The sequence below is a fragment of the Oryctolagus cuniculus genome, chromosome 17, assembly GCF_964237555.1.
Source record: "Oryctolagus cuniculus chromosome 17, mOryCun1.1, whole genome shotgun sequence".
NCBI lineage: Eukaryota > Metazoa > Chordata > Mammalia > Lagomorpha > Leporidae > Oryctolagus > Oryctolagus cuniculus.
This window is the reverse complement of record NC_091448.1, coordinates 41760583-41785873: the sequence shown is the minus strand read 5'-3', so window position 1 is coordinate 41785873 and position 25291 is coordinate 41760583. Positions and strand designations below refer to the sequence as shown.

The 25291-nt window shown below is 59.4% G+C and overlaps 1 protein-coding gene across 2 annotated transcripts in view; it reads left to right on the top strand.

Annotated features, from left to right (window-relative positions):
- The first annotated feature begins 219 nt into the window (after positions 1 to 219).
- Positions 220 to 25291, top strand: part of RHBDL3 (rhomboid like 3) — a 44270-nt gene continuing 19198 nt past the window's right edge. Inside the window, exons 1-5 of one of the 2 annotated variants that reach the window (XM_051824656.2) lie at positions 220 to 646; positions 1992 to 2015; positions 16422 to 16580; positions 18554 to 18778; positions 23772 to 23920. In XM_051824656.2, the coding sequence (XP_051680616.1) occupies positions 536 to 646; positions 1992 to 2015; positions 16422 to 16580; positions 18554 to 18778; positions 23772 to 23920 (668 nt within the window). In that variant the 5' untranslated portion in view covers positions 220 to 535. The remainder of the gene's footprint in view (positions 647 to 1991; positions 2016 to 16421; positions 16581 to 18553; positions 18779 to 23771; positions 23921 to 25291) is intronic. The other variant, XM_051824657.2, reaches the window with a different exon arrangement.

The window sequence follows — 25291 nt, the reverse complement described above, 5'->3', positions numbered from 1 at the left end:
CCGCTGGTTCTGGGTGGGGGGTGGGCGACGCAGCGCAGTCCCCGAATCCGCCGCTCCAGGGACCGCGCGGCTCGGACCGCTGCGGCCCCGGCGGGGGCGTGCGGAGTGGCGGTGGGGGCGGGGGCGTGCGGTCCCGGCGAGCAGCCCCGCCCCCGCCCGCGCACCGCCCCGAGGAGTCCGCGGGGAGGAGGAGACTCCGGCGCAGAGCGGGGGCCGCGGGAAGCGGGAAGGGAGCGCGGGGACCAGCCGGGCCGGGGCCGGCCCAAGGGCGCTCTCGCCTCGGAGCTGGGCGCGGGGGCCGGGGTGGGGGGCAGGCGGAGGCCGAGGCCGGCGAGAGCGGAGAAGTTTGGCGGCGCTGAGGCCGGGCGTCCCGGGGCTGCAAGCAGGCGGCTGCGGCGGCGCGGGGGCCGGGGCCATGGGGGCAGGCGCCGGTGGCCGGGCTGGCGCGGAGGCGGCACGGCGTGCACCGAGCCCTGCGAGCGGAGCGGTCGCCGAGGCGCAAAGTTAGCCCGGCGCCCCGGGACCCTCCTCGGCCATGGGCGAGCACCCCAGCCCGGGCCCTGCAGTGGCCGCCTGCGCCGAAGCGGAGCGCATCGAGGAGCTGGAGCCGGGGCCGGAGGAGCGGCCGCCTGCCGCGCCAGAGGACGTGAGTGCCCCTCCCCAGCCCGGGCAAACTTTCTAGGGGGCGCCGAGGGTAGGGCCGCCCCCGCGGGGCAACTTGGAGGCGTCAAGGTGACGCGGAAGCGCCCGGGATTGGACGGGTCCCCACGGGAGGGAGGGGCTGCGGGCCCCGGGTCCCCGGAGCGCACGCGTCACCCCGGCTCGGGCGCCCACGGCTTCCCTGCGGGACACAGGCGCGCCGCTGCGCCGGGGACTCGCCGGCCGCGAGAGCCCTCGCCCCGTGGCTGGTGCAGTGCCCGGGACACGGCGTTTTCCCGCAGAGGCAGCCGCGTCACAGCCGTGACTCCCCCCCTCCCCCCGCGACCTGCAGGCGCCGCAGAGTCCCCGGGACCCGGCCCCGCAGATTGCACTGGCGACCCTCTGCTCCGCCCCGCGCCAGCCTTGTCGCGACGTTGGCTGCAATGCAAGCTGGCCTCTGTCGCCGAGCCGGAGCAGGGAGAGGAGTGCGGGCAGCAGGGTTTGCGCCTCGCGAGGGGCCCAGCCCGTGTCAGTGTGGGCGACGGTTCCCGGCGCGGGGGGGGGGTGTCAGGAGGGCTTCCCCGCGGGCTTCCCCGCCATCAGCCGCTTGGGTCCCCGTCGCGCCCGCCGTGGGAGCCGGCCCTGAGCACTGGGGTGTCTCAGCTGCTCCCTCCTGGAGTTACATGCACACCGCAGTGAAAGGCGGGCAGACCCCCCATCCTGCCCATCTCTCCCCCAGCGTCGTGGGGCGAAAGCGAGGCCACATCCCGCAAGCTACGACCTAGCCCAAGTCAGGGCTACACAGTGGGGCCGGCGGTTTATGATTTTCTCTGTTTTCTGCGGGTAAACCTGTCCCTGCCTGCCTGCCCTGGGCCCCTGGTAGAATCACCTGTTCTCAGCACCTCGACTCAGACTCGGAGAACTGCCTGGTGTCAGTAGGGAACCTCCATCCCCCATCTCCCACCCCAAGCCCTGAACAGCCGTGCGGGCTGAACGTCCCGAGGAGGGGTCTCTGCTGCCCACACCTGGGGCGGACCTCAGCTGTCGGTAGCACAAGTTACTCCAGGCACCTGGCCGGAGGTGGGCGCCTGGAACTGGCGGTTTCACCGCGGGTCTGCTCGTCCCTCGGCCTGCGGGTCCGGTCTGCGCCCCCAGCCCGCACCTGCGGTGCGTTCCCTCCTCTCTCGCCTCGGGCACTCATTTGCCCAGCTCTTCCCGGGTTCTCCCTGGGCTCTGCGGGGCAACAGCTGGGGGGCTAGGTCAGAAGCCTCAGGGGGCTGCCGAGACCTTGGTGACCACTGTGTCTCTCTTTCTCTCCTCTTCCTCCTCTCCTGCATGGCTCGCTCTACCAGCACTGGAAAGTCCTGTTTGATCAGGTACGTGAGCGGTTAAATCCCCCCGCCCCCCCCGCCTGCCTTCCGGCCCTGCCTGCCTGCGTGGGCTTCCCCAGCTCTGCGCTCCTGGGGCCGTGTGGCGAGCCGGGGGCGTGGCCTAGTGCGTCTTGGGCGGAGCCACGCCCCTCTCCAGGTGTCTGGCGGAGGCGCCTGGCTACCCTAGAGGGTCTTTCTCTCTGCAGCAGAGCGGGAGGAACGGCACCGTGTGTGTTGAATGCCTGGGAAGCGCGCTGAGTGCCAGGCGATTGCAGAGGCGCGGGGCAGGGCTTGGGTCCGCCATGCGTCTCCTTTCCCCCTCCGTCACGGGTCCCTAGCCGTGCTGGAGTCAAATCCCGCCATCCTTGGGGGTGACTCACAGTATGGGCTCCCTTGAAGGCTGACTCCATTTTTTAAAATTCTCTCATGGGGTAGGGCAGTGCTGAGAGGTTGCACGTGGGAAATGGTTTATGGTTATTTGCAGTGTCTGAGAACCCGAGGGGTGGGGAGTGGGGGCGGGGTTCCAGGTGTGGCCTTTTGAGCCTGGAGATGGTCATTTGACCTTCAGATGCTTCTCTGCTCTGCACTCCTGTGGGGCGCCGTTGGCATTTTCTTCTTCCTGTCTGTCCGCTGGCGCGGAAGGAGAGGAGGCGGGCCAGGTCCCAGTGTGGGGTGGCAAGCACCGCCTCCCCGGTCCAGGGCGCGGTAGATGGTGCCCTGAAGTTAGTGCGGCTGGAAGAGAACTGGCATGAGTCGGGCTGGAGAGGGAAGTAGAGCTGAAGAAGTGGCTCGAGCCAGGCCTTGGCTCGGGGTGGGGGGTGGGGGGTGGGGGGGCTTTGGAAGCACTCTGGGAGACCGGGTTGGAGGAGCGGTGGAGTGCGGGCACTGGAGGCAGTGCAGTGAGCCGAGAACGAAGAAGAGCTCACTGGGGCTGGGTCCTGAAGGGAGAGGGGAGGGAGGGAAGGCTGGCAACAGTGGCAGCTGTGGCTGGAGAGGGCTTCAGTTTGAGGAACCCGGGAAATGCAGGCACTCAGAGGGGCTGAGACACATGCTGGGGGCCTGGCCTGGCTGTGGTTTTGGAGGGGCACCCACTGCTCCTCTCGGGATCGGATGCAGCCTCTCTTCCCTCCTCTCCTGAGTGCCGCCCACTCTGCCTCCTGCTCCCAAGCCCGCAGCAGCTGCTGCCCTGACACGGGAGCTGGAGGGAGCCGTGCCACTGCCGCCGGGCTGCCAGCCCCGCGCACCGCCTGCTGCATTTAGCACCGGGACCCAGAACACAGCGTATCGTTCCCTTCCTTGCTGTGTCTTTCTCATTTGGGCGATTTTCCCTGCCAATTCCTATCTGTGTTTACATTTTAAAACAAACCGAGTGACTAGAGGAGAACTTCTACTCGGAACAGTTTGGAGCTGGAGGAAGCAGAGAGAATGCATAGCCCCTATATCAGCTGGGGCACCAGAAAATCCAACTTCTCCCAGTGGATGGAGGACCTGGGTGTCAGAAGAGCACCCCCGCCCCCGCGTCTGGGGAGACAGACTTAATTCTAGGAAGAACTAGCAAGCCTTACCCTGGACAGTTTTCTCTCGTACTAAGCTTTTCCGATAGCTACCCACCCCCCACCCCCCGTCCCCCTGCCGCTGTGTTTATCTCTTTTCTTTCCTGCCATCAGGCTTTGGGTTTAAGGAGGCTCGCTGCTGAGCAGGGCTGTCGCCATGACAGGTGTCTGGGTCTTCTGCGTCCATCACCGCTGCTTGGTTAAGCCACCCCCCATTTTCCCCCAGGAGACCTAAAGGAAAAGTGGGTCTGAAGCTTCACAGACATCCGACCTCAGAAGGCTGAAACCTTTCGTCCTTTCTGCCTCTCCCTCTAGACCTGACAGTTGGATTTGGTGACGGATAAACGGGCGAACTTGGGGAGGAAAACCTGGCTGGGGTTCCAGGCAGCTTCCCTTGCGTTTGATACAGAATTAGGCAGCCTAGATGAGCCCCGCTGTGGAGAGGGATCCGACACATGTCAGAGTCCCCGCAAGCAACGTGGGGTTCACCTTCTGGAGGTCAATGACCGGGAGGCTGGAATGAGCCAGGGATGTGCCCGTGTCCTTCCTGGGTCAGAAGGATATAGGTGGTCACCCAGTCTCAGCTGGAGCGGAGGGCGGTGAGCCCAGTCCCGTGGAAGTTTTCCCTGAGCCCCTGGCATTCTGGCACCTGCATGGCCAGCTCGGGCAGGGGCATGGCAGGGCCACCATGCCGTCCGTCCTCATCTGCTCCCAGATCGCAGGAAACCATGGGGTCCATGTGTCCGTTGCCCTTTTTTTTTTTTTTTTAAGATTTTTTTCCCCTAAGATTTATTTATTTGAAAGGCAGAGTTACAGAGAGAGGGAGACAGGGAGAGAAAGAGAAATCTTCCATCTGCTGATTCACTCCCCAGATAATTGCAACTGCTGAGGCCGGACCAGGCAGAAGCCAGGAGCTTGGAAGTCCATCCAGGTCTCCCACATGGGTAGCAGGTGTCCAAGGACTTGGGCCATCTGCTGCTGCTTTCCTGGGCGTATTAACAGGGAGCTGAATTAGAAATGGAGCAGCCGGGACTTGAACCAGCACCCACAGGGGATGCTGGTATCTCAGGCAGTGACTTAACCCACTGTACCACAACCCTGGTCCCTCTGTTTTCCTAGAGGAAATTATCTCCTCATATCATGAGAATCTTGATGGTTTTCCTAAATATTGGAAAGTTGACATTACCATAAATACGAATGTTGTTATAATCTCGTGCTGTGGTTTACATGTCTTCTTTTTCTGTTACTGAATCTGTTGTGCTTTTCTTGTATGGTTCTTTTGGTTGCTTTAGACCTGACACAGTTTTCTTCCTCCTTTTTAAGATTTTTATTTACTTATTTATTTATTTGCCAAGGAGAGACAGAAAGGTCTTCCATCCACTGGTTCACTCCCCAGATGTCCACAACAACCTGAGCTGTGCTGATCCGAAGCTGGGAGTGTCTTCCAGATCTCCCATGTGGGTGCAGGGACCCAAGGACTTGGGCCATCTTCCACTGCTTTCCCAGGCCATAGCAGAGAGCTGGATCAGAAGTGGAGCAATTGAGACAAACCAGTGCTCACATGGGATGCTGGTGCCACAGGCGGAGGCGTAGCCTACTGTGCCACAATGCCAGCCCTGCTTTTGTTTTGTTTTGTTTTCCTTAATTTGAAGGGAAGGGGGAAAGAGCATGCACATGTGCACACATCTGTCTGCTGTTCACTCCCCAAGTGGCTACCACAGTTAGGGCTGCGCCAGGCTGAAGCCAGGAGCTTGGAACTTGATCTGGGTCTCCCACGTGAGTTCAGGGGCCCAAGCACTTGGATCATCTGCTGCTTTCCCAGGTGCATTAGCAGGGAGCTGGGTCAGAATCATAGCAGCCGGGACTTGAACTGATGTTCACATGGGATGCTGGCATTGCAGGCAGTGACAACTCACTGTGCCACAAAGCTGGCCCCAGCCTCTTTTCCAGCTCTCGCAAGTGTGCCCTTCTACCTCTTATGACTTTTACTGTGATTAAAAACATCACAGACAGGCCAGTGCCGCGGCTCAATAGGCTAATCCTCCACCTGCGGCGCCGGCACACTGGGTTCTAGTCCTGGTTGGGGCGCCGGATTCTGTCCCAGTTGCCCCTCTTCCAGTCCAACTCTCTGCTGTGGCCCGGGAGTGCAGTGGAGGATGGCCCAAGTCCTTGGGCCCTGCACCCCATGGGAGACCAGGAGAAGCACCTGGCTCCTGGCCGGCCACAGCGCACTGGCCATTGGAGGGTGAACCAACGGTAAAAGGAAGACCTTTCTCTCTGTCTCTCACTGTCCACTCTACCTGTAAAAAAAAAAAAAAAAAAAAAAACCAGACTATATATTTTTGAAATTTTTAAAAAAAGATTTTATTTATTTGAGAGGTAGAGTTACAGACAGAGTGGGAGAGATGAGAGAAAGATCTTCCGTCAACTGGTTCACTCCTCAAATAGCTACAATGGCCAGTGCTGAGCTGATCTGAAGCCAGCACTTTCTTCTAGGTCTCCCACGTGGGTGCAGGGGCCCAAGGACTTGGGCCATCTTCTACTGCTTTCCCAGGCCACAGCAGAGAGCTGGATCAGAAGAGGAGCAGCCAGGACTTGAACTGGGGCCCATATGGGATGCCGACACCACAGGCAGAGGCTTAACCCACTACGCCACAGTGCTAGCCCTGCAGACTCTGTATTACACCTGGATCTTATTCCTGTCTAGTTATGCTGGCCTCCCATCCTAAGAACCCTTCTGCTGCCCATTGACAAATGTTTTTTTGGTGAAATTTTACGGGGCACTGGACTTGTTTCTGATTTCTGACCTGTCCCATTGGTACTTGTAATATTGCTCAGGTCATGGACCCTCGAGTTGTTGCTGGATGTTTGTTCAATAGATTTCTTAAAAGCTTCTCTTTTTCAAGTTAGCTTTGATAGTCTCATTCTCAGGTGCTTCTTGAATCCCGGGGAGGTTTGATCCAAGTCCAAATAGTGGGGCTCTGGCAGATGCGGGATTGGAGTCCAGTTAATCCCCAAAGGGCTTCCTGGGTTAAAAAAACCATCTCCAGGCTCACCCTTAAAAATGTCTCAGCCATCTTCAAATGCTTACTGAGCAGGATTTGGAGCAAAGTTCTGGTTAGTCCATGAAGCATAGGTGCTCTCCAGCTTCAAAGAGCGAGGGAGAAGACAGGCTTTGCAGAGCCGCAGGTTAGGCCACTGTTGGGACATCTGCTGCCGTGTCAGTGCCAGTTAGAGTCTGGCTCCGACACCTGCTAACGCAGCAGGTGCAGCAGGCGATGGCCCGAGCGTTTGAGTTCCTGCTGTGCACGAGGGACACTCTCCTGGAGCTCCTGGCTCCTGGCTTCTTGGCTGTAACAGGCATTTGGGGAGTGAACCAGCAGATGGAAGCTTGGTCTGTCTCTCTCCCTCTCTCTCTCCCCCTCCCCTCTCCCCCTCCCCCCTTCCCTCCTTACCCTCTTCTTCTCCCCCTCCCTCCTCGTCTCCCTCTCCCTCCCTTGGTCTCTCTGTCTTTCTCCCTTTCCTTTTCAAATAAATGAACAAACACATAAATCTTTATAAAAGAGGGGCAAGAAGGAAAAGGAAGAAGTGAAAGTGACATGTGCCTCCCTTCTCCTCTTCCTGCTGAGAGCGAGCGTTTCTCAGATGCTGGGAACGAACACCCCGCTTTGCTAATCTCCCGAAAGGAAAGCAGGGAGGTGTCAACAGCCCCTCCAACCTGACAAACATGTGCTACACAGAACGTGGGGCGGCCTAGGTGAGCTCCTGGGAGCAGGACATTGGACTTGGAGTCATAGACCTGGCTCCAAGTCGTAGTGACTTTGTGATGGGAACAATGACATGAGCTTCCTGAGCCTCAGTTTCCTCCTCTGTGAAATGGGGGTGACAATCCTGACCTCCAGGGTAACTGTGAAAATGAAATGGATACCTCGCCCTGTACCTCGTTCCCAGCCGGCACTGGACAAGCGTCTCTTACCTGGGAATCAGGTGGCACAGGGGCCCTCTGGGGAAGGTGGCTCCCTGAGAAGTCCTGCTTGCCCTCCCCCCGTGGCCTCTCTGCCCACCCCTCTTCTCCAGGCTGGAGGCCTCCCCTGGGCCTGAGCCTGAAGCCTGCCTCATTCGTAGTCCCGCAGGCTGGCTTGGGGCTGCTGGGAGCTGACAAAAGCCTCGGCTGGAACGGCTGCATGGATTAGTGAGGGGCCAGAGGAAACACCTGCCCCGCAGACAGTGGTCGCAGCCCCCAGAACAATTGAGTCAGCGGCACAGCGAGGTTCCCAGCGAGGGACAAAGCCATGGGCTAACCCGGAGCCCTCGCTGGGGCTCTGTGCCCCCAACCCCCTGGGGGCTGGAGATGCCCCTGCCCCAGTGATGCTGGAGTGAACCCTGTGAGCAAAAAGCATCCAATAGCACTTGGGCAGGAGGGCCGGGGGCCCCAGAGCGTGCACCTGCTGACTGGCCGTGGGACACAGCACAGGTACCCATGTACTAGAGTGAGTGGCAGGTCAAACTCCAGCCCTGGGTGCAGTGTCCCGAGTTGAACGCCCTCTCCAGTAGGTCCCGACCTGGACTGCCACACCCACGTTGACCTCTTGGCCGCTGAGTGGCTGCTGCCACCTCGAGAACCGTGGGTTCTCAGAAGACCCATAGCCACATCTTGTCCCACTGGCTCGTTTTGCAGGCAAGGGGACAGGGCAGTGAGCTTCTGAGGTTCCTTGGGGGAACCGTTCCTGAGCTCCTGTGTTCCCCCTGCAGACCCCTACTCGCTCGTGTGCTGCTCTGAGTGATGACCAGGGCGGGGTGGGGGTGGGGGTCCTTCAGCAGGGTCCCATGTGTGTCGATTGCCCGCCCTGCTCCAGCTAGCTGTGGGGTGATGGGCCAGCTGGGCCACCTCTCCAAGCCTCGGTTTTCTCCTCTGCAAACCACTCTAGAAGGGTGGGACCCGGCGCAGCGAGTAGTGAGGTTGCGTGTTGCTGGGATTTACAGAAATAAACACCGCTCTCGGGACAGGCACCGGCATGCAGCGGACCTGGGTCTCGCATCATCGTCCAGTTCACAAGCCAGTCCCTTCCCCGCGTCAAGCTGCCTTCTCTGGGGCAGACACTGGAATGCTGGGACTTTCCAGAGAGAAAGGAGAGGAGTTCTAGTTTTTGCACAAAGGCTGCCTGAGGAGTGCCGGTGCCCAAGTTGCTCCCTCTGCTCACCTGGCCTGTGTGCCTGCCTGTGCAGGTGGACGGTGAGAGCCAGGTGTCTGGGCAGCAGGTGCGTGGGGCTATACGTCTCAGTGGCCACCAGACCTGGAGTGTGGGCAGTCGTGAGCGCAGCCAGGACACTGTCTAGTGTTGCAGAAACGAGTCGGTGTGGTCCTTGAGCTGTGAACAACCAGGGCGACACCCAGCCCCAGCCCCCTGGCTTTGTGAGTTGGGAAATATTTGAGGGAGTGAACTCTGAGTGTTTACTGTGCACATCTGTGTCTGTCATCTCGTTTTGATTTCCCAGCAGCTCTGTGAGTTGACTCATGCTGTCCCCCCTTTATTTATTTTTAAAGGTTTGTTTATGTATTTGAAAGAGGGAGGGAGGGATCTTTCATCCACTGGTTCACTCCCTAAATGGCTGCAACAGCCCAGACTGGACAGGCTGAAGCCAGGCTTGGAACTCCATCCAGCTCTCCCATGTGGGTGCAGGAGTCCAAGGACTTGGGCCATCTTTTGCCACCTTCCCAGGTGCATTGGCAGGGAGCTGGATTGGTGGAGCAGCTGGGACTCGAACCAGTGCCCAAATGGATGCTGTGCTACAACACTGGCCCCGTGCTGTCCCCACTTTAGATAGGAGACTAAAGACCAAGTGGAGGGCCCGCCCAAAGACACAGGGTAAAGAGGGACCCCTGCAGCCGGTACATTGGTCCCCAAGGCTTCTGGTGGCTTCTGAAATGATGAAGTGCAGGGCCCCTTCATCCCGCCTGTCTGTTCCTGGGCTGTGTCCTGTGCCCCTCCCCCACACATCTCAGCTCTGTTTTCTGGGGGAACAGAGGGGCTCTTTGGTGGCTGCCAGGAGAAGCAGCAGGAGGCAGGGGCTTAGGCTGCTGGGGAGAGATGGGGCAGATGTCAGAGCCCCTCCCTGCTCACACAGGCTGGCTGCTCCCTCCAGGCTCCTGGGCCTTATGGCCATGACTCGGCTCAGTCCCCGGGCAGCCTTGTCCAGCTGGGCCAGATGAGTCAGCATGGGCAGCCAGCCTTTGTGCTCCTGGATACCCAAGGGTCCTGCCTCTGAGTCACAGCCGTCGCCTGCCCCCTCAGCGCCTGCGATGTGACAGAGGCAGGGGCACTGCCTGCTGGGAAAGGGGAGCCAGCTGTGTGCTGCCAGGTCTTGGGGTGGCCCTGGAGGGGGAGAAGCAGGGCCTACCTGCCGGGGTGTGCTCTCAGAAGCGTGAGGGCCGGGGCCTGGTGGGAAGAGGCCGTCTCCCACCCCTCATTGCCCACCTGACCGCAGCTTCCTCCATGCTGGGGAAGGCCGGGGTCTCTCCTTCCCCTGCTCTCTGGGGTGGAGAGCTGGGTGGTTTTCTGGAAGCATGCCCATTGTGCAGCATCTCTGCCTGGGCTCGGGCCAGGAGGCCCGCTTGTCTGCTGGGGGAGGAATGCGCTAGCTCCCTAATCAGCCTGTTGGCCCCAGAGCCTGGGCTCAGCTCTCTGCCTTGGCGAGAGGAGAGAGGCCCAGGAGCGCAGCTGCAGGAGTGGTGCGCCCCCGTCCTGGGGTCCCCAGGGCTCCCCCAGCTGCCAGCACACGTCCTGGCCACATCCAGGGCAGCAGGGAGCATCAGGAGCCCTGGAGCCTCCGTTGGGGGGGAACTGCCCCTCCCCTTCCTACTAAGGCTTGCAATCTTTGAACGTGCACTCCTAGGCCCACCTTAGGGCGGGCCAGACAGGCCTGGTTCTCCTCACTCAGTGTCTCAGGTGGTCACCCAGCTCTGAGCACCTCAGTTTCCATGTCCGTCAAGTGGGACTGCTCACACTCGCCCTAGGGGTGATGTGAGAATAACAACAATGGCCGTGTGACGCTCAGTCTTGTAAAGAGAGAGAATGGGGTGGTCTCCTCGGTGGGACAGTTGGCGGCGTCATGTGCAGGAAAGGACAGCTGGAAGAGAGAGTGCTGCTCCCATAACTGGCCGCCTGACCCTGGCAGCTGCGCCCGCACCTAATTTATGGGGCTGTAAATAACTGTGAATGGGCCAGAGTTCCCTGGTGGGCTCTGCCTAGAGGGGTGGGGGCGGCCAGGCGGAGCCATAAACCCTTGGGCAGCTCAGAGGCCGGGTAATGATGCAGGGAGCCCCGCGGATGAGCCTTGGTAAGCCCCCCCGCAGTGGGGAGGGGCGGCTGTGCGCACGCCCAGAGGTTTCCCAGGGCACAGAGGACACAGCGGGGATGGGAGCCTCTCCTAGATCCCGGCTCCTACCTTCTAGACCTGAGGGGTTTTTAGCAGGATGGTAACTGGTTTGTGGGTCCCAGGTGCTGCTTTTGGGGTCCTTGCAAGTGCCCATGGACCCATCAGATCCAGCAGGAGGAGAGGGGCAGCCGGGACCAGACACTCATTTGCCGTGGACCGACAGCTTGTGTGGGTCACACATGCATAATAGATGTAAAGTAAGCATGTCCCCCTCTTCCACTTAGGCTCCCTTGCTGCCGGCTAAGTTCCCGAGCCCTGGCCCTGCGGCTGGCCTGCAGCCTGGTGGGGAGAAGCCGAGCTGCTGTCCCGGGTGCTGAGCAGGCAAATCCCTGGTCCCGTGGGGTTTGTTCCCTGTGAGCTCAGCTCGGCAGCCCCATTAGGCTGGTCGCTGATGCTTCTGCCTCTTCTGGGGCCGGGTGTCCCCGGTCAACCCTTTGGCTGGGCCTGGACTCTGGCAAAGTGGCCCTGTGCCACTGCCAACCTGGGGGTGAAAGGCCGGTCGCAAGCCACCAACAGAGAGGCTGCGCTTCAGCAAAGGGCAGTAGGAGTCTGCCCTGCACGTGGGCGCTTTCCCCACAGCACGCTCTGTGGAGGTTGCCCGTGGAACGGTGCCACGGTCACACGTCCTGCGAGCCGGGAGCCTGCTGGGCTGGGCGAAGCCAGACGGCGTCTCCTGGCTGCGGCTCTGTGCATAGTGCCCCTGCAGAGGGGGCTTCCCAAACCCAGGGGTTCCACAGAGCCCACGCAGGGAAGTGCTGTGCTCCTACAACAACTGAACACCACAGAGGAAAACCGGGGGAGGTGGAGAGGGGGTGCAAGCCTAGGGCCAGCGCACCCAGTGGAGGCAGCCTGAACTATTTCCGTCTGCGCTGTTGTCTCGCGCTCTGACCTTGAACTACTTTCTTTTGTTCTCTCCACCTGTTTCGCCATCCGCACTATGAGCGTGATGCCTGTGCCCCAGCTGATCCTCAGTGACTGTTGTTAGATGAATGGGTGAGAGGGAAGGCTGGACTGTGACAAGCTCTGCTTGGCCACCACAACCTAAGGATGGGAGACAGCAGAGACTCCCAGCCCTTCTGCCCGAGCCTCCGACCCTCTGCACTGGTTACAGGCTGTTCAAACTTGGGCCGCTTGGCTCTTGGTGCCTCAGTTTCCCCCTGTGAACTGGGCTAAGAATAGTTGTGTGAGCTTCACGTGGAGGGGAGGGGACTGTATACTGTGTCAGCCAAGCTGGGCCACTTTGAGAGAGAGAGGGAGGCACTGTTAAGAATCACGCTGGGACGAGAGGCCTAAGCTGGCATGGTCCCAGGCCAAGCCGGGCAGGTGACGAGCTGAGGCTCCAGGGCGTAGCACGCACTCCACGTACGTCAGCTCTCCTGGTGAGGGGGTTCAGCCTGACAGCAAGCGCAGGTCAGTGTATATGAACAGGCTCAGCGTGGAGCTGCTGTCCTGCGGAGGGGTAGGGGCTGCTCAGAAATCCCCTCCTCACTGCCTCTGGCCCTTGGCGGCCCCTCCAGCTCCCAGGACTCTGCAGTGTGGCTTCCGGCTCTCCTGGACCGTGATTTATGATTCCCTGATCTGCTGCCCATCTCAGCTAGTGTCAGCAGATCCCCCTGACAGCACAGACCTGAGTGGTCCCAGCCCAGTGTCAACCCTGCCCCCCATGCAGAGCCACCTCATTCTGACCCCAGATTTCCTCTCTGTATCCTAACTGTGCCAGGATTGGGAACAGATCAGCTGCCTGCCTGGGCTGGGTGGGTTGTGGGTTGCTCTTTCCATCCCCCGTTCCCACATGGTTATTGATATGCATGGGCTAAGAACCCCCTTACACCTGCCTAGGCAGGGACAGCTCCTACCGATCAATGGGAAAACTGAGGCAGCAGCTGGGGGTGGCCCCAAAGGGAAGCCTGGGGATCCTTTCCCCAGCCTGGGTGGTCTAAGTGTCCAGGGCCAGCAAAGGGAGATGGTTCGTGTTTGTGAGGCCTCAGGCTGGGCAGGGTCAATGACCCAGAGGATTAGGGGCCAAAGAGCTGGGTCCAGGGCTGGGGCAGCGGGAGGGTGGGGGATTAACGGGCTGGCTCCTCCCTCTGCACCAGTGTCCTCCGCGCAGGCTGAATGTGGACTTGGCTGCCCCCTCCTCAGCCCAGTGCTGGGCCCTATTCAGGAAGCAGCTGAGAGGGTGCTCCCTGGCTCCCCTCAGATCAGTCCCAGGCAGGCAGCCTCAGGAATGCCCAGCCCAGACCTTGTCCCAAGGGCGCCCCACGGCCAGAGTGGGCAAGTCCAGGGCATGTACCCCTGCGGTTGGGGGAGGACCTCCAGCACTTTGCTCACGAGGAAACCCTATGCATAGGTCTTGTTTCAGCAGACTCCTCCCCCTGCCCAGGCTGCGAAGGAGGTCTGAGAGCAGGGTGCACTCCCCGAGAGGGCGCCCCCGGCTGTGCAGGAGCCTCACCCCTCACCCCCGATCTGAGTGAGGCAAGTGGAGCTGGCCCGTGCGAGCCCCTGTGCCCTAGTGAGCAGCTGCCCCGTATCTGCTTCGTTCCAGGGAAGGGTCACAGCTCGAGCTGCTGGCCACAGTGACACAGTGCTGGTGTGTGGCGGGGCGTGGGGTTTTGCCTGTTCCTTGCTGCCCCTGCCTGTGCCCCACAGTCTCTTTCAGGGGTTCCTGGATCAATGGCACCTGTCTGCCTCTGGCTCTCTGGGGGTCTCTTTCTCCCTTTGTCTCCCTCTGTTTTCCCCCCTTACCTTCGGTGCCCCATGCCCATTGTCATTTTCTTCCCGGGTATCTGGTGGTGGTCACAGTGGGGTCCCGTGTGCATTTATGGAGCCAGGGCAGTCTCTCCTTCCCCCCAGTCATCCAAGGGAGTCCCTGAGGCCTCGTCATTAGGGTAGCCGTGACCCCCCCATTGTTGGGCCTGTCTGGCCCTGGCATGAAAGGTAGAGCTTTGGCAGAGAACAGAGACTCGGCTGGATTCCAGCTTGTTCTCCGCAGTCTGGAGGCCGTAATGTGCTTGGGGCTGGGTGGGCAGGCTGTGGAGGGGGCGGGGGCTGGAGGAGCCACAGGGCAGCCCTGTCACTAGGACAACAGCAGGGATCCTGGATGGGGACGGGGCCAGGGAGGAGAGCAGGTGGCTCTTTGTCTGGAGCTGATCCCACCCCCACCCCCACCCCACCGCCCTGCCAGGCGAGGAGGCCCGTGGGAGGGGATTGGTGTGTGTGCTCCCAGCGCAGGCAAAGCCATGGGGCTTCCTCCCCCATACAGGGCACCAGACCTGTCCCCTACAGGCTTCCCAGGATGAGCCCCCCGACACACACACACACACATGCTGGCCGCATGTGAGGGCCATGTGGGACCAGGCAGGGCCAGGCTGGTGCGTCCCTGGGGTGGAGCGGGCAGGAGGGGCCCCTCACTGGCTGCCTTTGCCTGCTTCCCTCTGCAGGCTGGGTTTCCTAGTCTGAGCGCTGACAGCTCAGAGCTGTCGCTGCGGGGGGCTCGTCCCTCCTCAGGCCGCCTGTGTGCAGCAGGGCTGCGAGCTTCCTGGTCGGCACTCACCTCTGGTCCAGGAGGCGGTGGTGGGTGATGTCACGGCAGCGCCAAGCTGCCTGCAGGTGGAATCCTGGCTCCGCCACGGGCCAGACCGGTCACCTCGGCTCTCTGTGCCAACTTCTCCGTGCCTCTGTTTCCTCAGAGTCTGCTAGGGACTCTTGTTGTGGGGCTCGAAGCAGCAGTGTATAGAAAGTACTTAAGCAGTGTTTGACCCCATGAGAACACTAAGCAAAATTAGGTGCTAGTATTCTTCTTTAAAGAAGATTTATTTATTTATTTATTTATTTGAAATGCAGAGTAACAGAAAGAGATGGAGAGGGGGAGAGAGAGATCTTCAAATCACTGGTTCATTCCCCAAATGCTTGCAACAGCTAAGTCTGGTCCAAGCTGAAGGCAGGAGACTGGAGCTTCATCCCGGTCTCCCACATGGGTGGCAGGAGCCCTCATTGTGCTAAGAGCTGCCGTCCCTGGCACATGAGCAGGAAGCTGAATTGGAAGTGGAGTAGCCGGAACTTGAGCTGGCACTAGTATGGCATGTGTCACAGGCGACGGCTTAACCCGCTGTGCCACAACGCCCACCCCTGGGTGCTTGTTCCCACGTATCTTTCCAGGGGCCAACATTGTGGCCTAGTGAGTTAAGCTGCAGCTTGTGGTGCCAAAATCCCATGTGAGCACTGGTTCAAGTCCTGGCTGCCCCACTTCTGATCCAGCTGCCTGCTAATGCGCCTGGGAAAAGCAGTGAAAGATGGCCCAAGTGCTTGGGCCCCTGCACTCACTTGGGAGACCCGGAAGAAGCTCCTAGCTTTGGCCTGGCCCAGCCCTGGCTGCGTGGCCATTTGGAACCAGCAGATGAAGATCTCTCTCTGTCCATCTGTCTCCCTGGTTTGTCTCAGAAAGCTGCGCGTACAGTCCACTTCCTCAAACAGCCCCTCTGACCTCTGCAAAGGGGCACTGTGGCCTGGCTTTCCAGCCTCTCTGTCCCACACTCGTATCTTCCCGTGCCTGCCTCTGAGAGCTCCCGTGTGAGCCACGCAGGCTGTTTCCTGGCAGGGGTGGGGTGGGCGTTGAGTGGACTCTGTGGGAAGATGGCAGAGAGGTTAGAGAGTTAGACCCTGCCCTCCCTAACTGACCCGATGGGGCTCCTCACGTTGATGCGTGGCATCGGTGTGTCCACGTCTGTTCCCCTCTGAGCTGTCAGGTGTGTGGTGACGTAAGTGCCAGCCACGTCTGGAGGAGCCTTCCTGAGCAGGGCATCTGGGCAGTGGGGCAGGGTGAGCAGCTGTCTCCCCACCCACACGAGCAGAGCTGCAGAGAGTAGAAGGGGTGACACGCACTTGCACACGCATGCTCATGGGCACACACGTGTGCATGAACCTATGCACGGCGCCAGAGCAACAGAGCAGGCCCTGGCAGGCCTGAGCACATGGATGCTTGTGTGAGTGCAGGCCTGGCTGGGGGCAGGCCGGGTGCAGAGGACTTGCCAGGTTGGGCTTCCTGCGTAGGGGGCGGGGCCTCCGAGGGTCCACCCCTCCCTCCCTCCTGCCTTGCCTGTCACCCTGGAAGGTTTCCTCCTCCAGTGTCCTGCGGCCAGGCCCCAGCAGCTCCTCTGGGTCAGTCCTCCTCGTGGTACCTTCCACTCCTGCTTTCCTCCCTGCAGTCGGAGCTGGGGCTGAGGCCACGGCTTTCCTCTCTCCCTGCCCCCAGGGCGGTTGGGTTGGGCCTCCCTGCAGGGCCCCTGGGATTGTACATGGCTGCCCGTGCCCTGTGAGGCTTCCCGGGGGCCTCGGCAGGGTCCGTGACCCCCGCTGGGCCTCTGTTGGCAGAGGGGTGGGGGCCGGGCCCCACTGACCCTGCTGCTGTCGGCTTCTCCCCCAGTTTGACCCTGGCAACACGGGCTTCATCAGCACTGGCAGGTTCCGGAGCCTCCTGGAGAACCACAGCTCCACGCTGGACCCCCACAAGAGAGAGGTGCTCCTGGCCCTCGCCGACAGCCACGCCGACGGGCAGATCTGCTACCAGGATTTTGCCAACCTGGTGAGCGCTCGGGGGGGGGGGGGGCCCTCGCCACTGGGAGGGGCCTGTGCCGGGCTGTGGCTTAGATGCGTTAAAGGGATATGGGTGATGAAAGGTCTGCTGGCCCAGAGCTTTGAGAAAGGTGGGGCTTCAGCAGGTGTCGAGGTGCCACAGGGGCCACTTTCTCTGTCTCTCAGTCCTGCCACCCACCGAGTCAGCCCCTCCTCAAAGCCCCTGGTCCTTCCGCGCCCTCCCATTGTGGCAGCAGAGAGGCAACAGTGGTTCCAGCCCTCGCACCCTTGGCCTACACCATGCTCACAGAGATCTACTAGGTCAGTGGGAGGTGCTGATTGACTCAAACCAATCTGTACCTGGTCCCTGCAGCGGGGAATGGGGGTCCCACCAAAGTGAGGTTATTGTGAGTGGGAGAGGGGCTGGAGCGTGCCTGCCGGCAGCGGCCTTGGCTGTCGGGCTCAGACGGGAGGCCCCTGAGTCCCGCCCAGGGGTCTGGTATCTGGGAACAGAGACCTCTCCTCCCTGAGGGTTAATGCTGTGTAGTTTCAGGGGCTGCTGTTGGGGAGGGTGTCAGAATGAGGTTCACTGGGCTGAAGCAGGCGGCGTTTCACCCACTCTGGGATGGACAGGGCATCCACTGGTGAATACGAGCAGGGTGAGCGCAGGGCCGCAGTCTTCTCATGGCTTCCTGTTGGTGAAGTGGAGACGCCACTTCCCTTCATGTCCCCCAGGAAGGCGTGGGAGGGAGACGAGCTGTGTGAGGTTCCCCAGGCGCCTAGAATTCAAAGGCACCGGTGATGGGGCAGCCGGCACCACCTGCACCTCTCGATAGGCCGTAGGAGCTCTCTGGTGCCAGGGATGCAGAGGCTGCAGAGTTGGCTTAGCGGCCTTAGGGCTGGCCGTGGCTCCGGGGTCGGCAGGCCCGCAGGGAGTGTAGGGTCAGCAGGCCTGTAGGGGTGGAGGACTCAGGGAGCAGACCTCGTGGAGGGCAGGGGACAGCTGAGCTGAGGAGAGGCGGTGGGGACAGTCGGGATCCATGGGACAGGCAGCGGAGGTGAGCTCCGTGACACAGTCCGAGCCCCCAGCCAGCACGCCAGCCCGTCTGTTGCAGCAAGTCACCGTTCCCAGTCTCGGGTCAGAGAGAGGCACACGGGCCAGGGCATCTCCCCTCCAGCCGAGGGCCTGGTTGCTGCCGGGATTGCTCTGTTCACGTTCGGAGCAGGGTTCCTGTGGAAGGCGCTGCCCTGGAGAGCAGGCTAAGAGGGGCTGGCGAGGGAGGCAGCTGCAGGTCGGGCAGGGCCCTGAGCTGAGACTGCTGCCTGCTTTCCTTTTCTTTTTTTTTTTTCTTTTTCTTTTTTTTTTTTTTTTTGACAGAGTGGACAGTGAGAGAGAGAGACAGAGAGAAAGGCCTTCCTTTGCCATTGGTTCACCCTCCAATGGCTGCCGCGCTGATCTGATGGTAGGAGCCAGGCACTTCTCCTGGTCTCCCATGGGGTGCAGGGCCCAAGCACTTGGGCCATCCTCCACTGCACTCCCTGGCCACAGCAGAGAGCTGGCCTGGAAGAGGGGCAACTGGGACAGAATCCGGCACCCCCACCGGGACTAGAACCTGGTGTGCTGGTGCCGCAAGGCGGTGGATTAGCCTAGTGAGCCATGGCGCCGGCCTCTGCCTGCTTTTCTATCTTAAGCGCCTCTGTCTGGCATGTGGCCTGGTAAGGAGGCTGGCGTGTTGTTGGCTGTTCAGTAAGTCATGATGGACAGGTGGTGGAGGAGCACACGGAAGGGAGTGCTAGGCTTCCGGGAGCTCTCCGTGCCTCGGTTTCCTCACCCCATAGAACGCGGGTGCTCCTGGTCCTTGTGTAACAGGCCGACCATGGCAAGCCTCAGATGAGCCCCTGAGAGGTGACGGGGACGCACTGTGGCAGAAGAAAGGAACTACGCCCCGGCCCTGACCTCTCCCCGCCCGGTTTCCCTCGCAGATGAGCAACAAGCGTTCCAACAGCTTCCGCCAGGCCATCCTGCAGGGCAACCGCAGGCTCAGCAGCAAGGCCCTGCTGGAGGAGAAGGGGCTGAGCCTCTCACAGCGGCTCATCCGCCACGTGGCCTACGAGACCCTGCCCCGCGAGATCGACCGCAAGTGGTACTATGACAGCTACACCTGCTGCCCTCCACCCTGGTTCATGATCACAGTCACACTGCTGGAGGCAAGGACGGGTGGGGGGGCGGGGAGGGCATGGAAGGAGAGGCCCTCAGAGGCCGTTGGTGATGGGGGGAGAGCCGGGTGGGGGAGGGGCAGAGGGTGGGGGGGCAGCTGGCGGTGCCCATCAGTCCGCTTAGGGAACCCAGCGTCGTAAGCCTGGACTGCAAGCAAATTCCAGGGTTGTCGCTTGGAGCAGTGTTCACTGCAGTGAGGTCCCCTACAGCCACCAACGCCAAGCCAGTCCCTTGCGCTGCTGGTTCCCCCTTCTCCCACCTGCAAAGTGGGCATGAGTTGCCAGCCCGCCGTCTCCCCGCTGCCTCCGTTTTCGGTGAGGATGGCTGCTTGTGCTTCCGCAGCTCACAGGTGCCACACGGGTGCACCTGGGAGGGAGCGTTCGTGGCCGAGTGAAGGTGCGCTCGGCATGTTTTTCAGGAACGTTCTCCCCGTGGGGAGCCTCCTGTACCCTTCCCCTGGCGGGAGGGCCCCAGAGGGGCCATTGGCTGCAGCTCTCGGTCACGTGTGCTGTCTACCCCAACTCCAGCTCCTGGTGACACGAGCCCGGTGACCACCTCCGCACGTGTTCTCCTCAACAGGCTCGGGGAGCTTTGTGACACCTTCTTCTCCATCTCCCTTTTGTCCCTAAATCTGAAGAGCTAGTGTGCGGTGGGAGCCCCTGCACCTGTGGCCGTGGCCTTGTCCAAGTGCCTACTGCCGCAGCTGTTTGAGATGTTCTTGGCCTCCGCCCTCAAACGCGTGCTGTGATGGTCTATTTATTAGCTGCTCTTTGAGGACCAAGAATCCCAAGGTGCTGTGGAGGCTGCACTTGCTGCCAGGCCACCGCACGGTGTCAGGTGGACAGAATGGCTCCTCCGGGAGCCCAGGAGCGTACAGCTGCCTGGGCCTGAGCCGGGCCCTGGCTTAACCCAGAAGGCTTTAACTGGACACTAATTATAGCTTTCTCTGAGTGCGTGCCAGGCATAGGGCTGGCTGTTTGTGTACCTCATCACTTTAGTTTTTTTTTTTTTTTAAGATTTATTTATTTATTTGAAAGGCAGAGTGACAGAGAGAGGGAGTTAGATCTTCCACCCACTGGCTCATTCCCCGAATGACCACAACAGCTGGTGCTGGGCCAGACTGAAGCCAGGAGCTCAGACCTCTATCTGGGCCTCCCACGTGGGTGCAGGAACCCAAGCACTTGAGCCATCTTCTGCTGCCTTCCCAGGCACATTAGCTGGAAGCTGGATTGGAAGTGGAGTGGCCGAGACTCAAACCAGGTACTCTGATGTGAGTAGCTTAACTTGCTGAGCCACAAAGAGTTTTAAATATTTTATTATTTAAAAATGTTTAAATTTATCTATTTGAGAGACATGCAGACAGAACTCCCATCCTCTGGTTCCCTCCCCTGAACGATCACAGTGGCAAGTGCTGGGCCCAGCCGAAGCTGGAAAGCAGGAAGTGGATCCAGATCTCCCAAGGACATGAGCCACCCCTGCCGCCTCCCAGGGTGTGCAGTAGCAGGAAGCTGGGATTTGGAGCAGAGCGAGGACCTGAACTCAGGCATCCAAAGTAGCAGCGTGACCATTATGCCAGATGCCTCCCTTTATCACTCTTTTTTTTTTTTTTTTTTTTTTTTTTTAAGATTTATTCCTAGGCCGGCGCCGCGGCTCACTAGGCTAATCCTCCGCCTTGCGGCACCGGCACACCGGGTTCTAGTCCCGGTCGGGGCGCCGGATTCTGTCCCGGTTGCCCCTCTTCCAGGCCAGCTCTCTGCTGTGGCCAGGGAGTGCAGTGGAGGATGGCCCAAGTGCTTGGGCCCTGCACCCCATGGGAGACCAGGAGAAGTACCTGGCTCCTGCCTTCGGATCAGCACGGTGCGCCGGCCACAGCGTGCTGGCCGTGGCAGCCATTGGAGGGTGAACCAACGGCAAAGGAAGACCTTTCTCTCTGTCTCTCTCTCTCACTGTCCACTCTGCCTGTCAAAAAATAAAAAAAAAAATATATATATTTATTCCTTTATTTGAAAGGCTGAATTAGAACGGGGGTGGGGGAGAAATTGGTCAATCTGTCAGTGGATCTTCCATCTGCTGAGTCACTCCCGAAATGGCTGCAACAGCTACGGTTGGGCCAGGCCGAAGCCAGGAGCCTGGAACTCCATCCGGCTCTTCCACGTGGGTGGCAGGGACCCCAGTGCTTGGGCCATCTTCTGTTGCTTTTCCAGGTACATTAGCAGGGAGCTGCATTGGAAGTGGAGCAACTGGGACACAAACTGGCGCCCATATGGTATTGCCATCATTGCAGGCAGCAGTTTAACCCCCTGTGCCACAGAGCTGCCCCCCACCCCTCCCCCACATCGCTTTTAAACTTCATGGCTGAAGCCTAAGCACTGGTGCCCAGCTCCACGTAAGGAAACTGAATACCAAGGAATTCAAATCACTTGTCCAAGTCAGTCCAGAAAGGCTAGCCTTTGGGTCCGGATTCGTTCAGAGTTCCAGAAGCCTCAGCTGTGTAAGCTTGAATCTAGAAGTAACTGGAAACTTCTCCAATAACGGAAGTCAGTGTCTCAAAACCCTGCGCTAAAGCCCAAGCAAGGCCTTGTTTTATGTACAGTTCTGTAACGTGATTCTCAGATTTCACAAGATACGACAGCTGGCAATCTGGCAGTGAGGGCAGTGGCAAAGAAAATCTAAGAGCTGATCTGAGTTGTGGAGAAACACAGGATTCGGGCCATTTAGGGAAATGAAAGCCTCATCTTTTAGCTCGTACAGCCCAGGTCCGTACTGAGACCTCCTTAAGCAACCACGCATCTGACTTGATCTGATTAAGAACACAGGGAGAGGGGCAGGCGCTCTGGCTTATGACAGCGGAAGCTGCCCGTTAGCACACCCACCTCCCACATCTGCTCTCAAATCTCGCCTACTCTGCTTCTGGTCCAACTTCCTGCTAATCCATCCTGAGCAGTAACAGATGATGGCTCAAGTACTTGGGCCCCTGTCACCCACGTGGAAGAGCCGGATAGAGTTCTAGGCTCCTGGCTTCGGCCTGGCCCAGCCCTGGCTGTTGCCGGCATTTGGGATGTGAACCAACAGATGAAAGCTGGATCTCTCCCCCCTCCTTCTTCTTTCTCTCTCTCTCTCTTCCTCTCCTCTCTCTCTCTCTCTTCCTCTCTCCCTCCCTTTGTCCCTCCCTCTCTCCCTCTCCCTCCTTCCCTTCCCATACCCTCTCTCCCCATCACACCTCGCCTACCTACCTTTCAAGTAGTTGAAAATAAATAACACTTTTTTAAAGAAAGAATACACAGACACAAGTGATACATTTTAGAAATATTTACAGAAAAAAAAAAACTAAGCTAAAATAAATGCCCGTTTAGGATTTAAACATGAACGCCTGAGTCATCTGCAAAACCCATGCCTGGGGAGTGTTGTTGAGGATGTGAGGAATTGGAAGGCTGTGCGCTGTCGGTGGGGCTGTAACAGTGCAGCCGCGATGGAAAACAGTCTGCCCCCCTCACAGAATTAAACAGATTCACCATGTAACCCAGCAGCTCCACTTCCCAGTGTACTCCAGAAGACTTCAAAGCAGGAAATCTTTGTGTGCCCGCGTTCGTAGCAGCCTGATTCACGATTCTCAAAAGGTGGAAACTGCCCAAGTGCCCATCAGCAAGTGGATGGAGAAGCCAGATACGGTCAGTGCTTGCAAAGGAATATTATCCAGCCTTAAAAAGGAAAGAAAGTGGGACTCATGCTGCAGCGTAGAGTACACGGAGAAAACGGGCCAGTCACGACCAGACACATGTTGTGTGATTCCCACGCGCGCGATCAGGCCCTGACGGGAGGTGATTCACAGAGGCAGAAAGCAGAACAGGGGCATGGGCTGGGGGGAGGGGGTTGTGGGTTCTACAGTGGATGCAGAGCTTCAGTTTAGTCGCGCTGGCATTGTGGCATAGCAGATAAAGCTGCCACCTGCAGTGCCGGCATCCCATCCAGGCGCCCGTTCAAGTCCCGCTCTCTGCTATGGCCTGGGGAAGCAGTAGAAGATGGCCCAAGGCCTTGGGCCCCTGCACCCAGTGGGAGACCTGGAGGAGACTCCTGGCTTCGGATCGGCGCAGCTACAGCTGTTGTGGCTATTTGGGGAGTGAACCAGCAGATGGAAGACCTCTCTCTCTGTCTGTGCCTCTGCCTCTCTGCCCTTCAAATAAATAAATGTCTTAAAAAAAAAAGACACTAAAGGAGGTGAGTGGGTGGAATTTGGTGGCACCAGCACAACAGCGTGAATGCACCGAATGCCACCGAGTGTCCACTGGAGATGGTGAAGCTGGCCCGTTTGTGTGCATCTCACCAGTTATTTTTAAGAATCCACCTGTGTAGGGCACCGTGGTGCAGTAGGTTAATCCTCTGCCTAGGGTGCTGGCATCCCATATGGGCACTGGTTCTAGTCCCGGCTGCACCTCTTCCAATCCAACTCTGCTGTGGCCTGGGAAAGCAGTAGAAGATGGCCCAAGTCCTTGGGCCCCTGCACCCATATTGGAGACCGGGAAGAAGCACCTGGCTCCTGGCGCAGCTCCAGCCGTTGCAGCCATTTGGGGAGTGAACCAACGGAAGGAAGATCTCTGTCTCTACCTCTCATGTCTGTAACTCTCTCAAATAAATAAATAAAATCTAAAAAAAGAAAAAAAAAAACTACCTGTGTAGAATGTCATCCCACAAGCAGGTGAGTGAGCTGTTAATGGAATTAAAAGTTGAAAATCCTCTAAGCCCCGCCCGCTGGGGAAGAGTGGCTGAAGAGACCAGGTGCCCACCTGTGACCACTGGAGTTTCTGCCGCAGGTACTCCAGCGGAAGTGGGGTGAGGGGTGCCTGCATGCCACGCGGGGTGCCGGCTTCCCCCCACTGTCTGAGAAGAGAAGACTTGCGGGGGAATTCCCAGGCCGGCACACGAGGATGCCTCCTGGGCAGTTCCGCACCTGGTGACAGGCCTTGCCCGCCCTGTGCTCCCCTCCAGGTGGCCTTTTTCCTCTACAACGGGGTGTCCCTGGACCAGTTTGTGCTGCAGGTCACCCACCCTCGCTACCTGAAGAACTCGCTGGTTTACCACCCACAGCTCCGAGCGCAGGCGTGGCGCTACCTGACCTACATCTTCATGCATGCCGGGTGAGTGCCGGGCTTCCTCACCCCACCCAGCATCCCTGTGGAAAACTGTTCCGCGCGACCTGGATCGAAACGTGGTTTTTTAGTCTGTTTTCATCTACCTGGGTGCAAGATGGGAGATGGTTGCTGGAAACTCACCTAATAGCAAAATGCACAAATAGTTGTTGAGAGTATAGGGGGAAGGGAAAATATAGGGAGGAAAATGTAGAAAACCAGTGGTAAGGTCAGGACACACACGCACACACACACACACACACACACACAACATGGGATTCTATGTACTTCACAGAAGTAGGTAGAAAAGTTGTTAAGAGCTTCCTAGTAGCCAAAGCGAAGAGGGACATGGAATCCAGCCACCAGCTTTGTTGTCCGAGTGATGCCCCCCAAACCAAGTAAGAGGTGAGCTCACTGGAACCCCATCCTCCCTGGGGGCCCCAGTGCATGGTGAAGGTGTCCTTGAGGTGCTCTGCAGCAGCTGTGTTACTCTGACAGAGCCCTGGAGCAGAGCCCCTTCTCACTGGTGCCTCAGGATAAGAGCCTGCCAGCTGGTCAGGTGACCCTGGGCCTTGCTGGCCCTGGGGTTGGAAGTGGGAATGGGAGCCCTGTGGCCACGATGGCCCCTTCATTCCTGTTCCCCAGCAGAAAGACCTACGTGAGCCTCCCTTCCTCCTGAGCTCACAAGCAGGCGCCAGCGGCTGGGGCGAGCGGGCGCTTTAGCGGGAGGAGACGACTCCGGGTTGCTGATGAGTCTGCTCTGGGCACAAGGGGCCCCTCGGGCGGGGCTGCTGACCCTGCCAGTTCATGCCGGGCTTTGAACTCATGGGACTAAGGAGAGAAGGAGGGCTGTGGCCTGCTCTGGCCTTCTCAGGAGCCAAGGCCTGAAGGCAACAGAAGCAGGGAGCATCCCTGGCCAGGCTGCCCAGTCCAGGGCTGCCCGTAGGGCGGGACCACCTGCCTTACAATCGGGACTACCACCCTCTGACCTCCCCCCGGCCCCTCCCAGTGAGGGATGGGGGTGGCCGCAGCCTGCTGGAGCTGGAGGCAGCGTGCCGGCCACGGAGGCCCGCAGGTTGGCAGTGGGTCTTTATCCAACAGTAGTTTCCGATGGGGTGGAGGCTGCTGGGGAGGGTTCTAGGAAGGTTCTCCTAGGTCTGGCTGTTGAGCATGGGGCTCGTGGCTGGTGTGATGAAGACAGGCTCACAGTGGACAGGAGAGAGAGACAGCTGGCCAGCTCACAGGGAGCTCCCAGCACAGTGTCTGGCTGCTCAGAGGCGTGGGAACCTGGAGTCACCGGCCGAGGGAAGGGAGGGCACAGGCTGGGTCCTCCCTGGCCTCTTCTAGTCTCAGGCTCTGAGGCCAGAAAACTAGGGCATA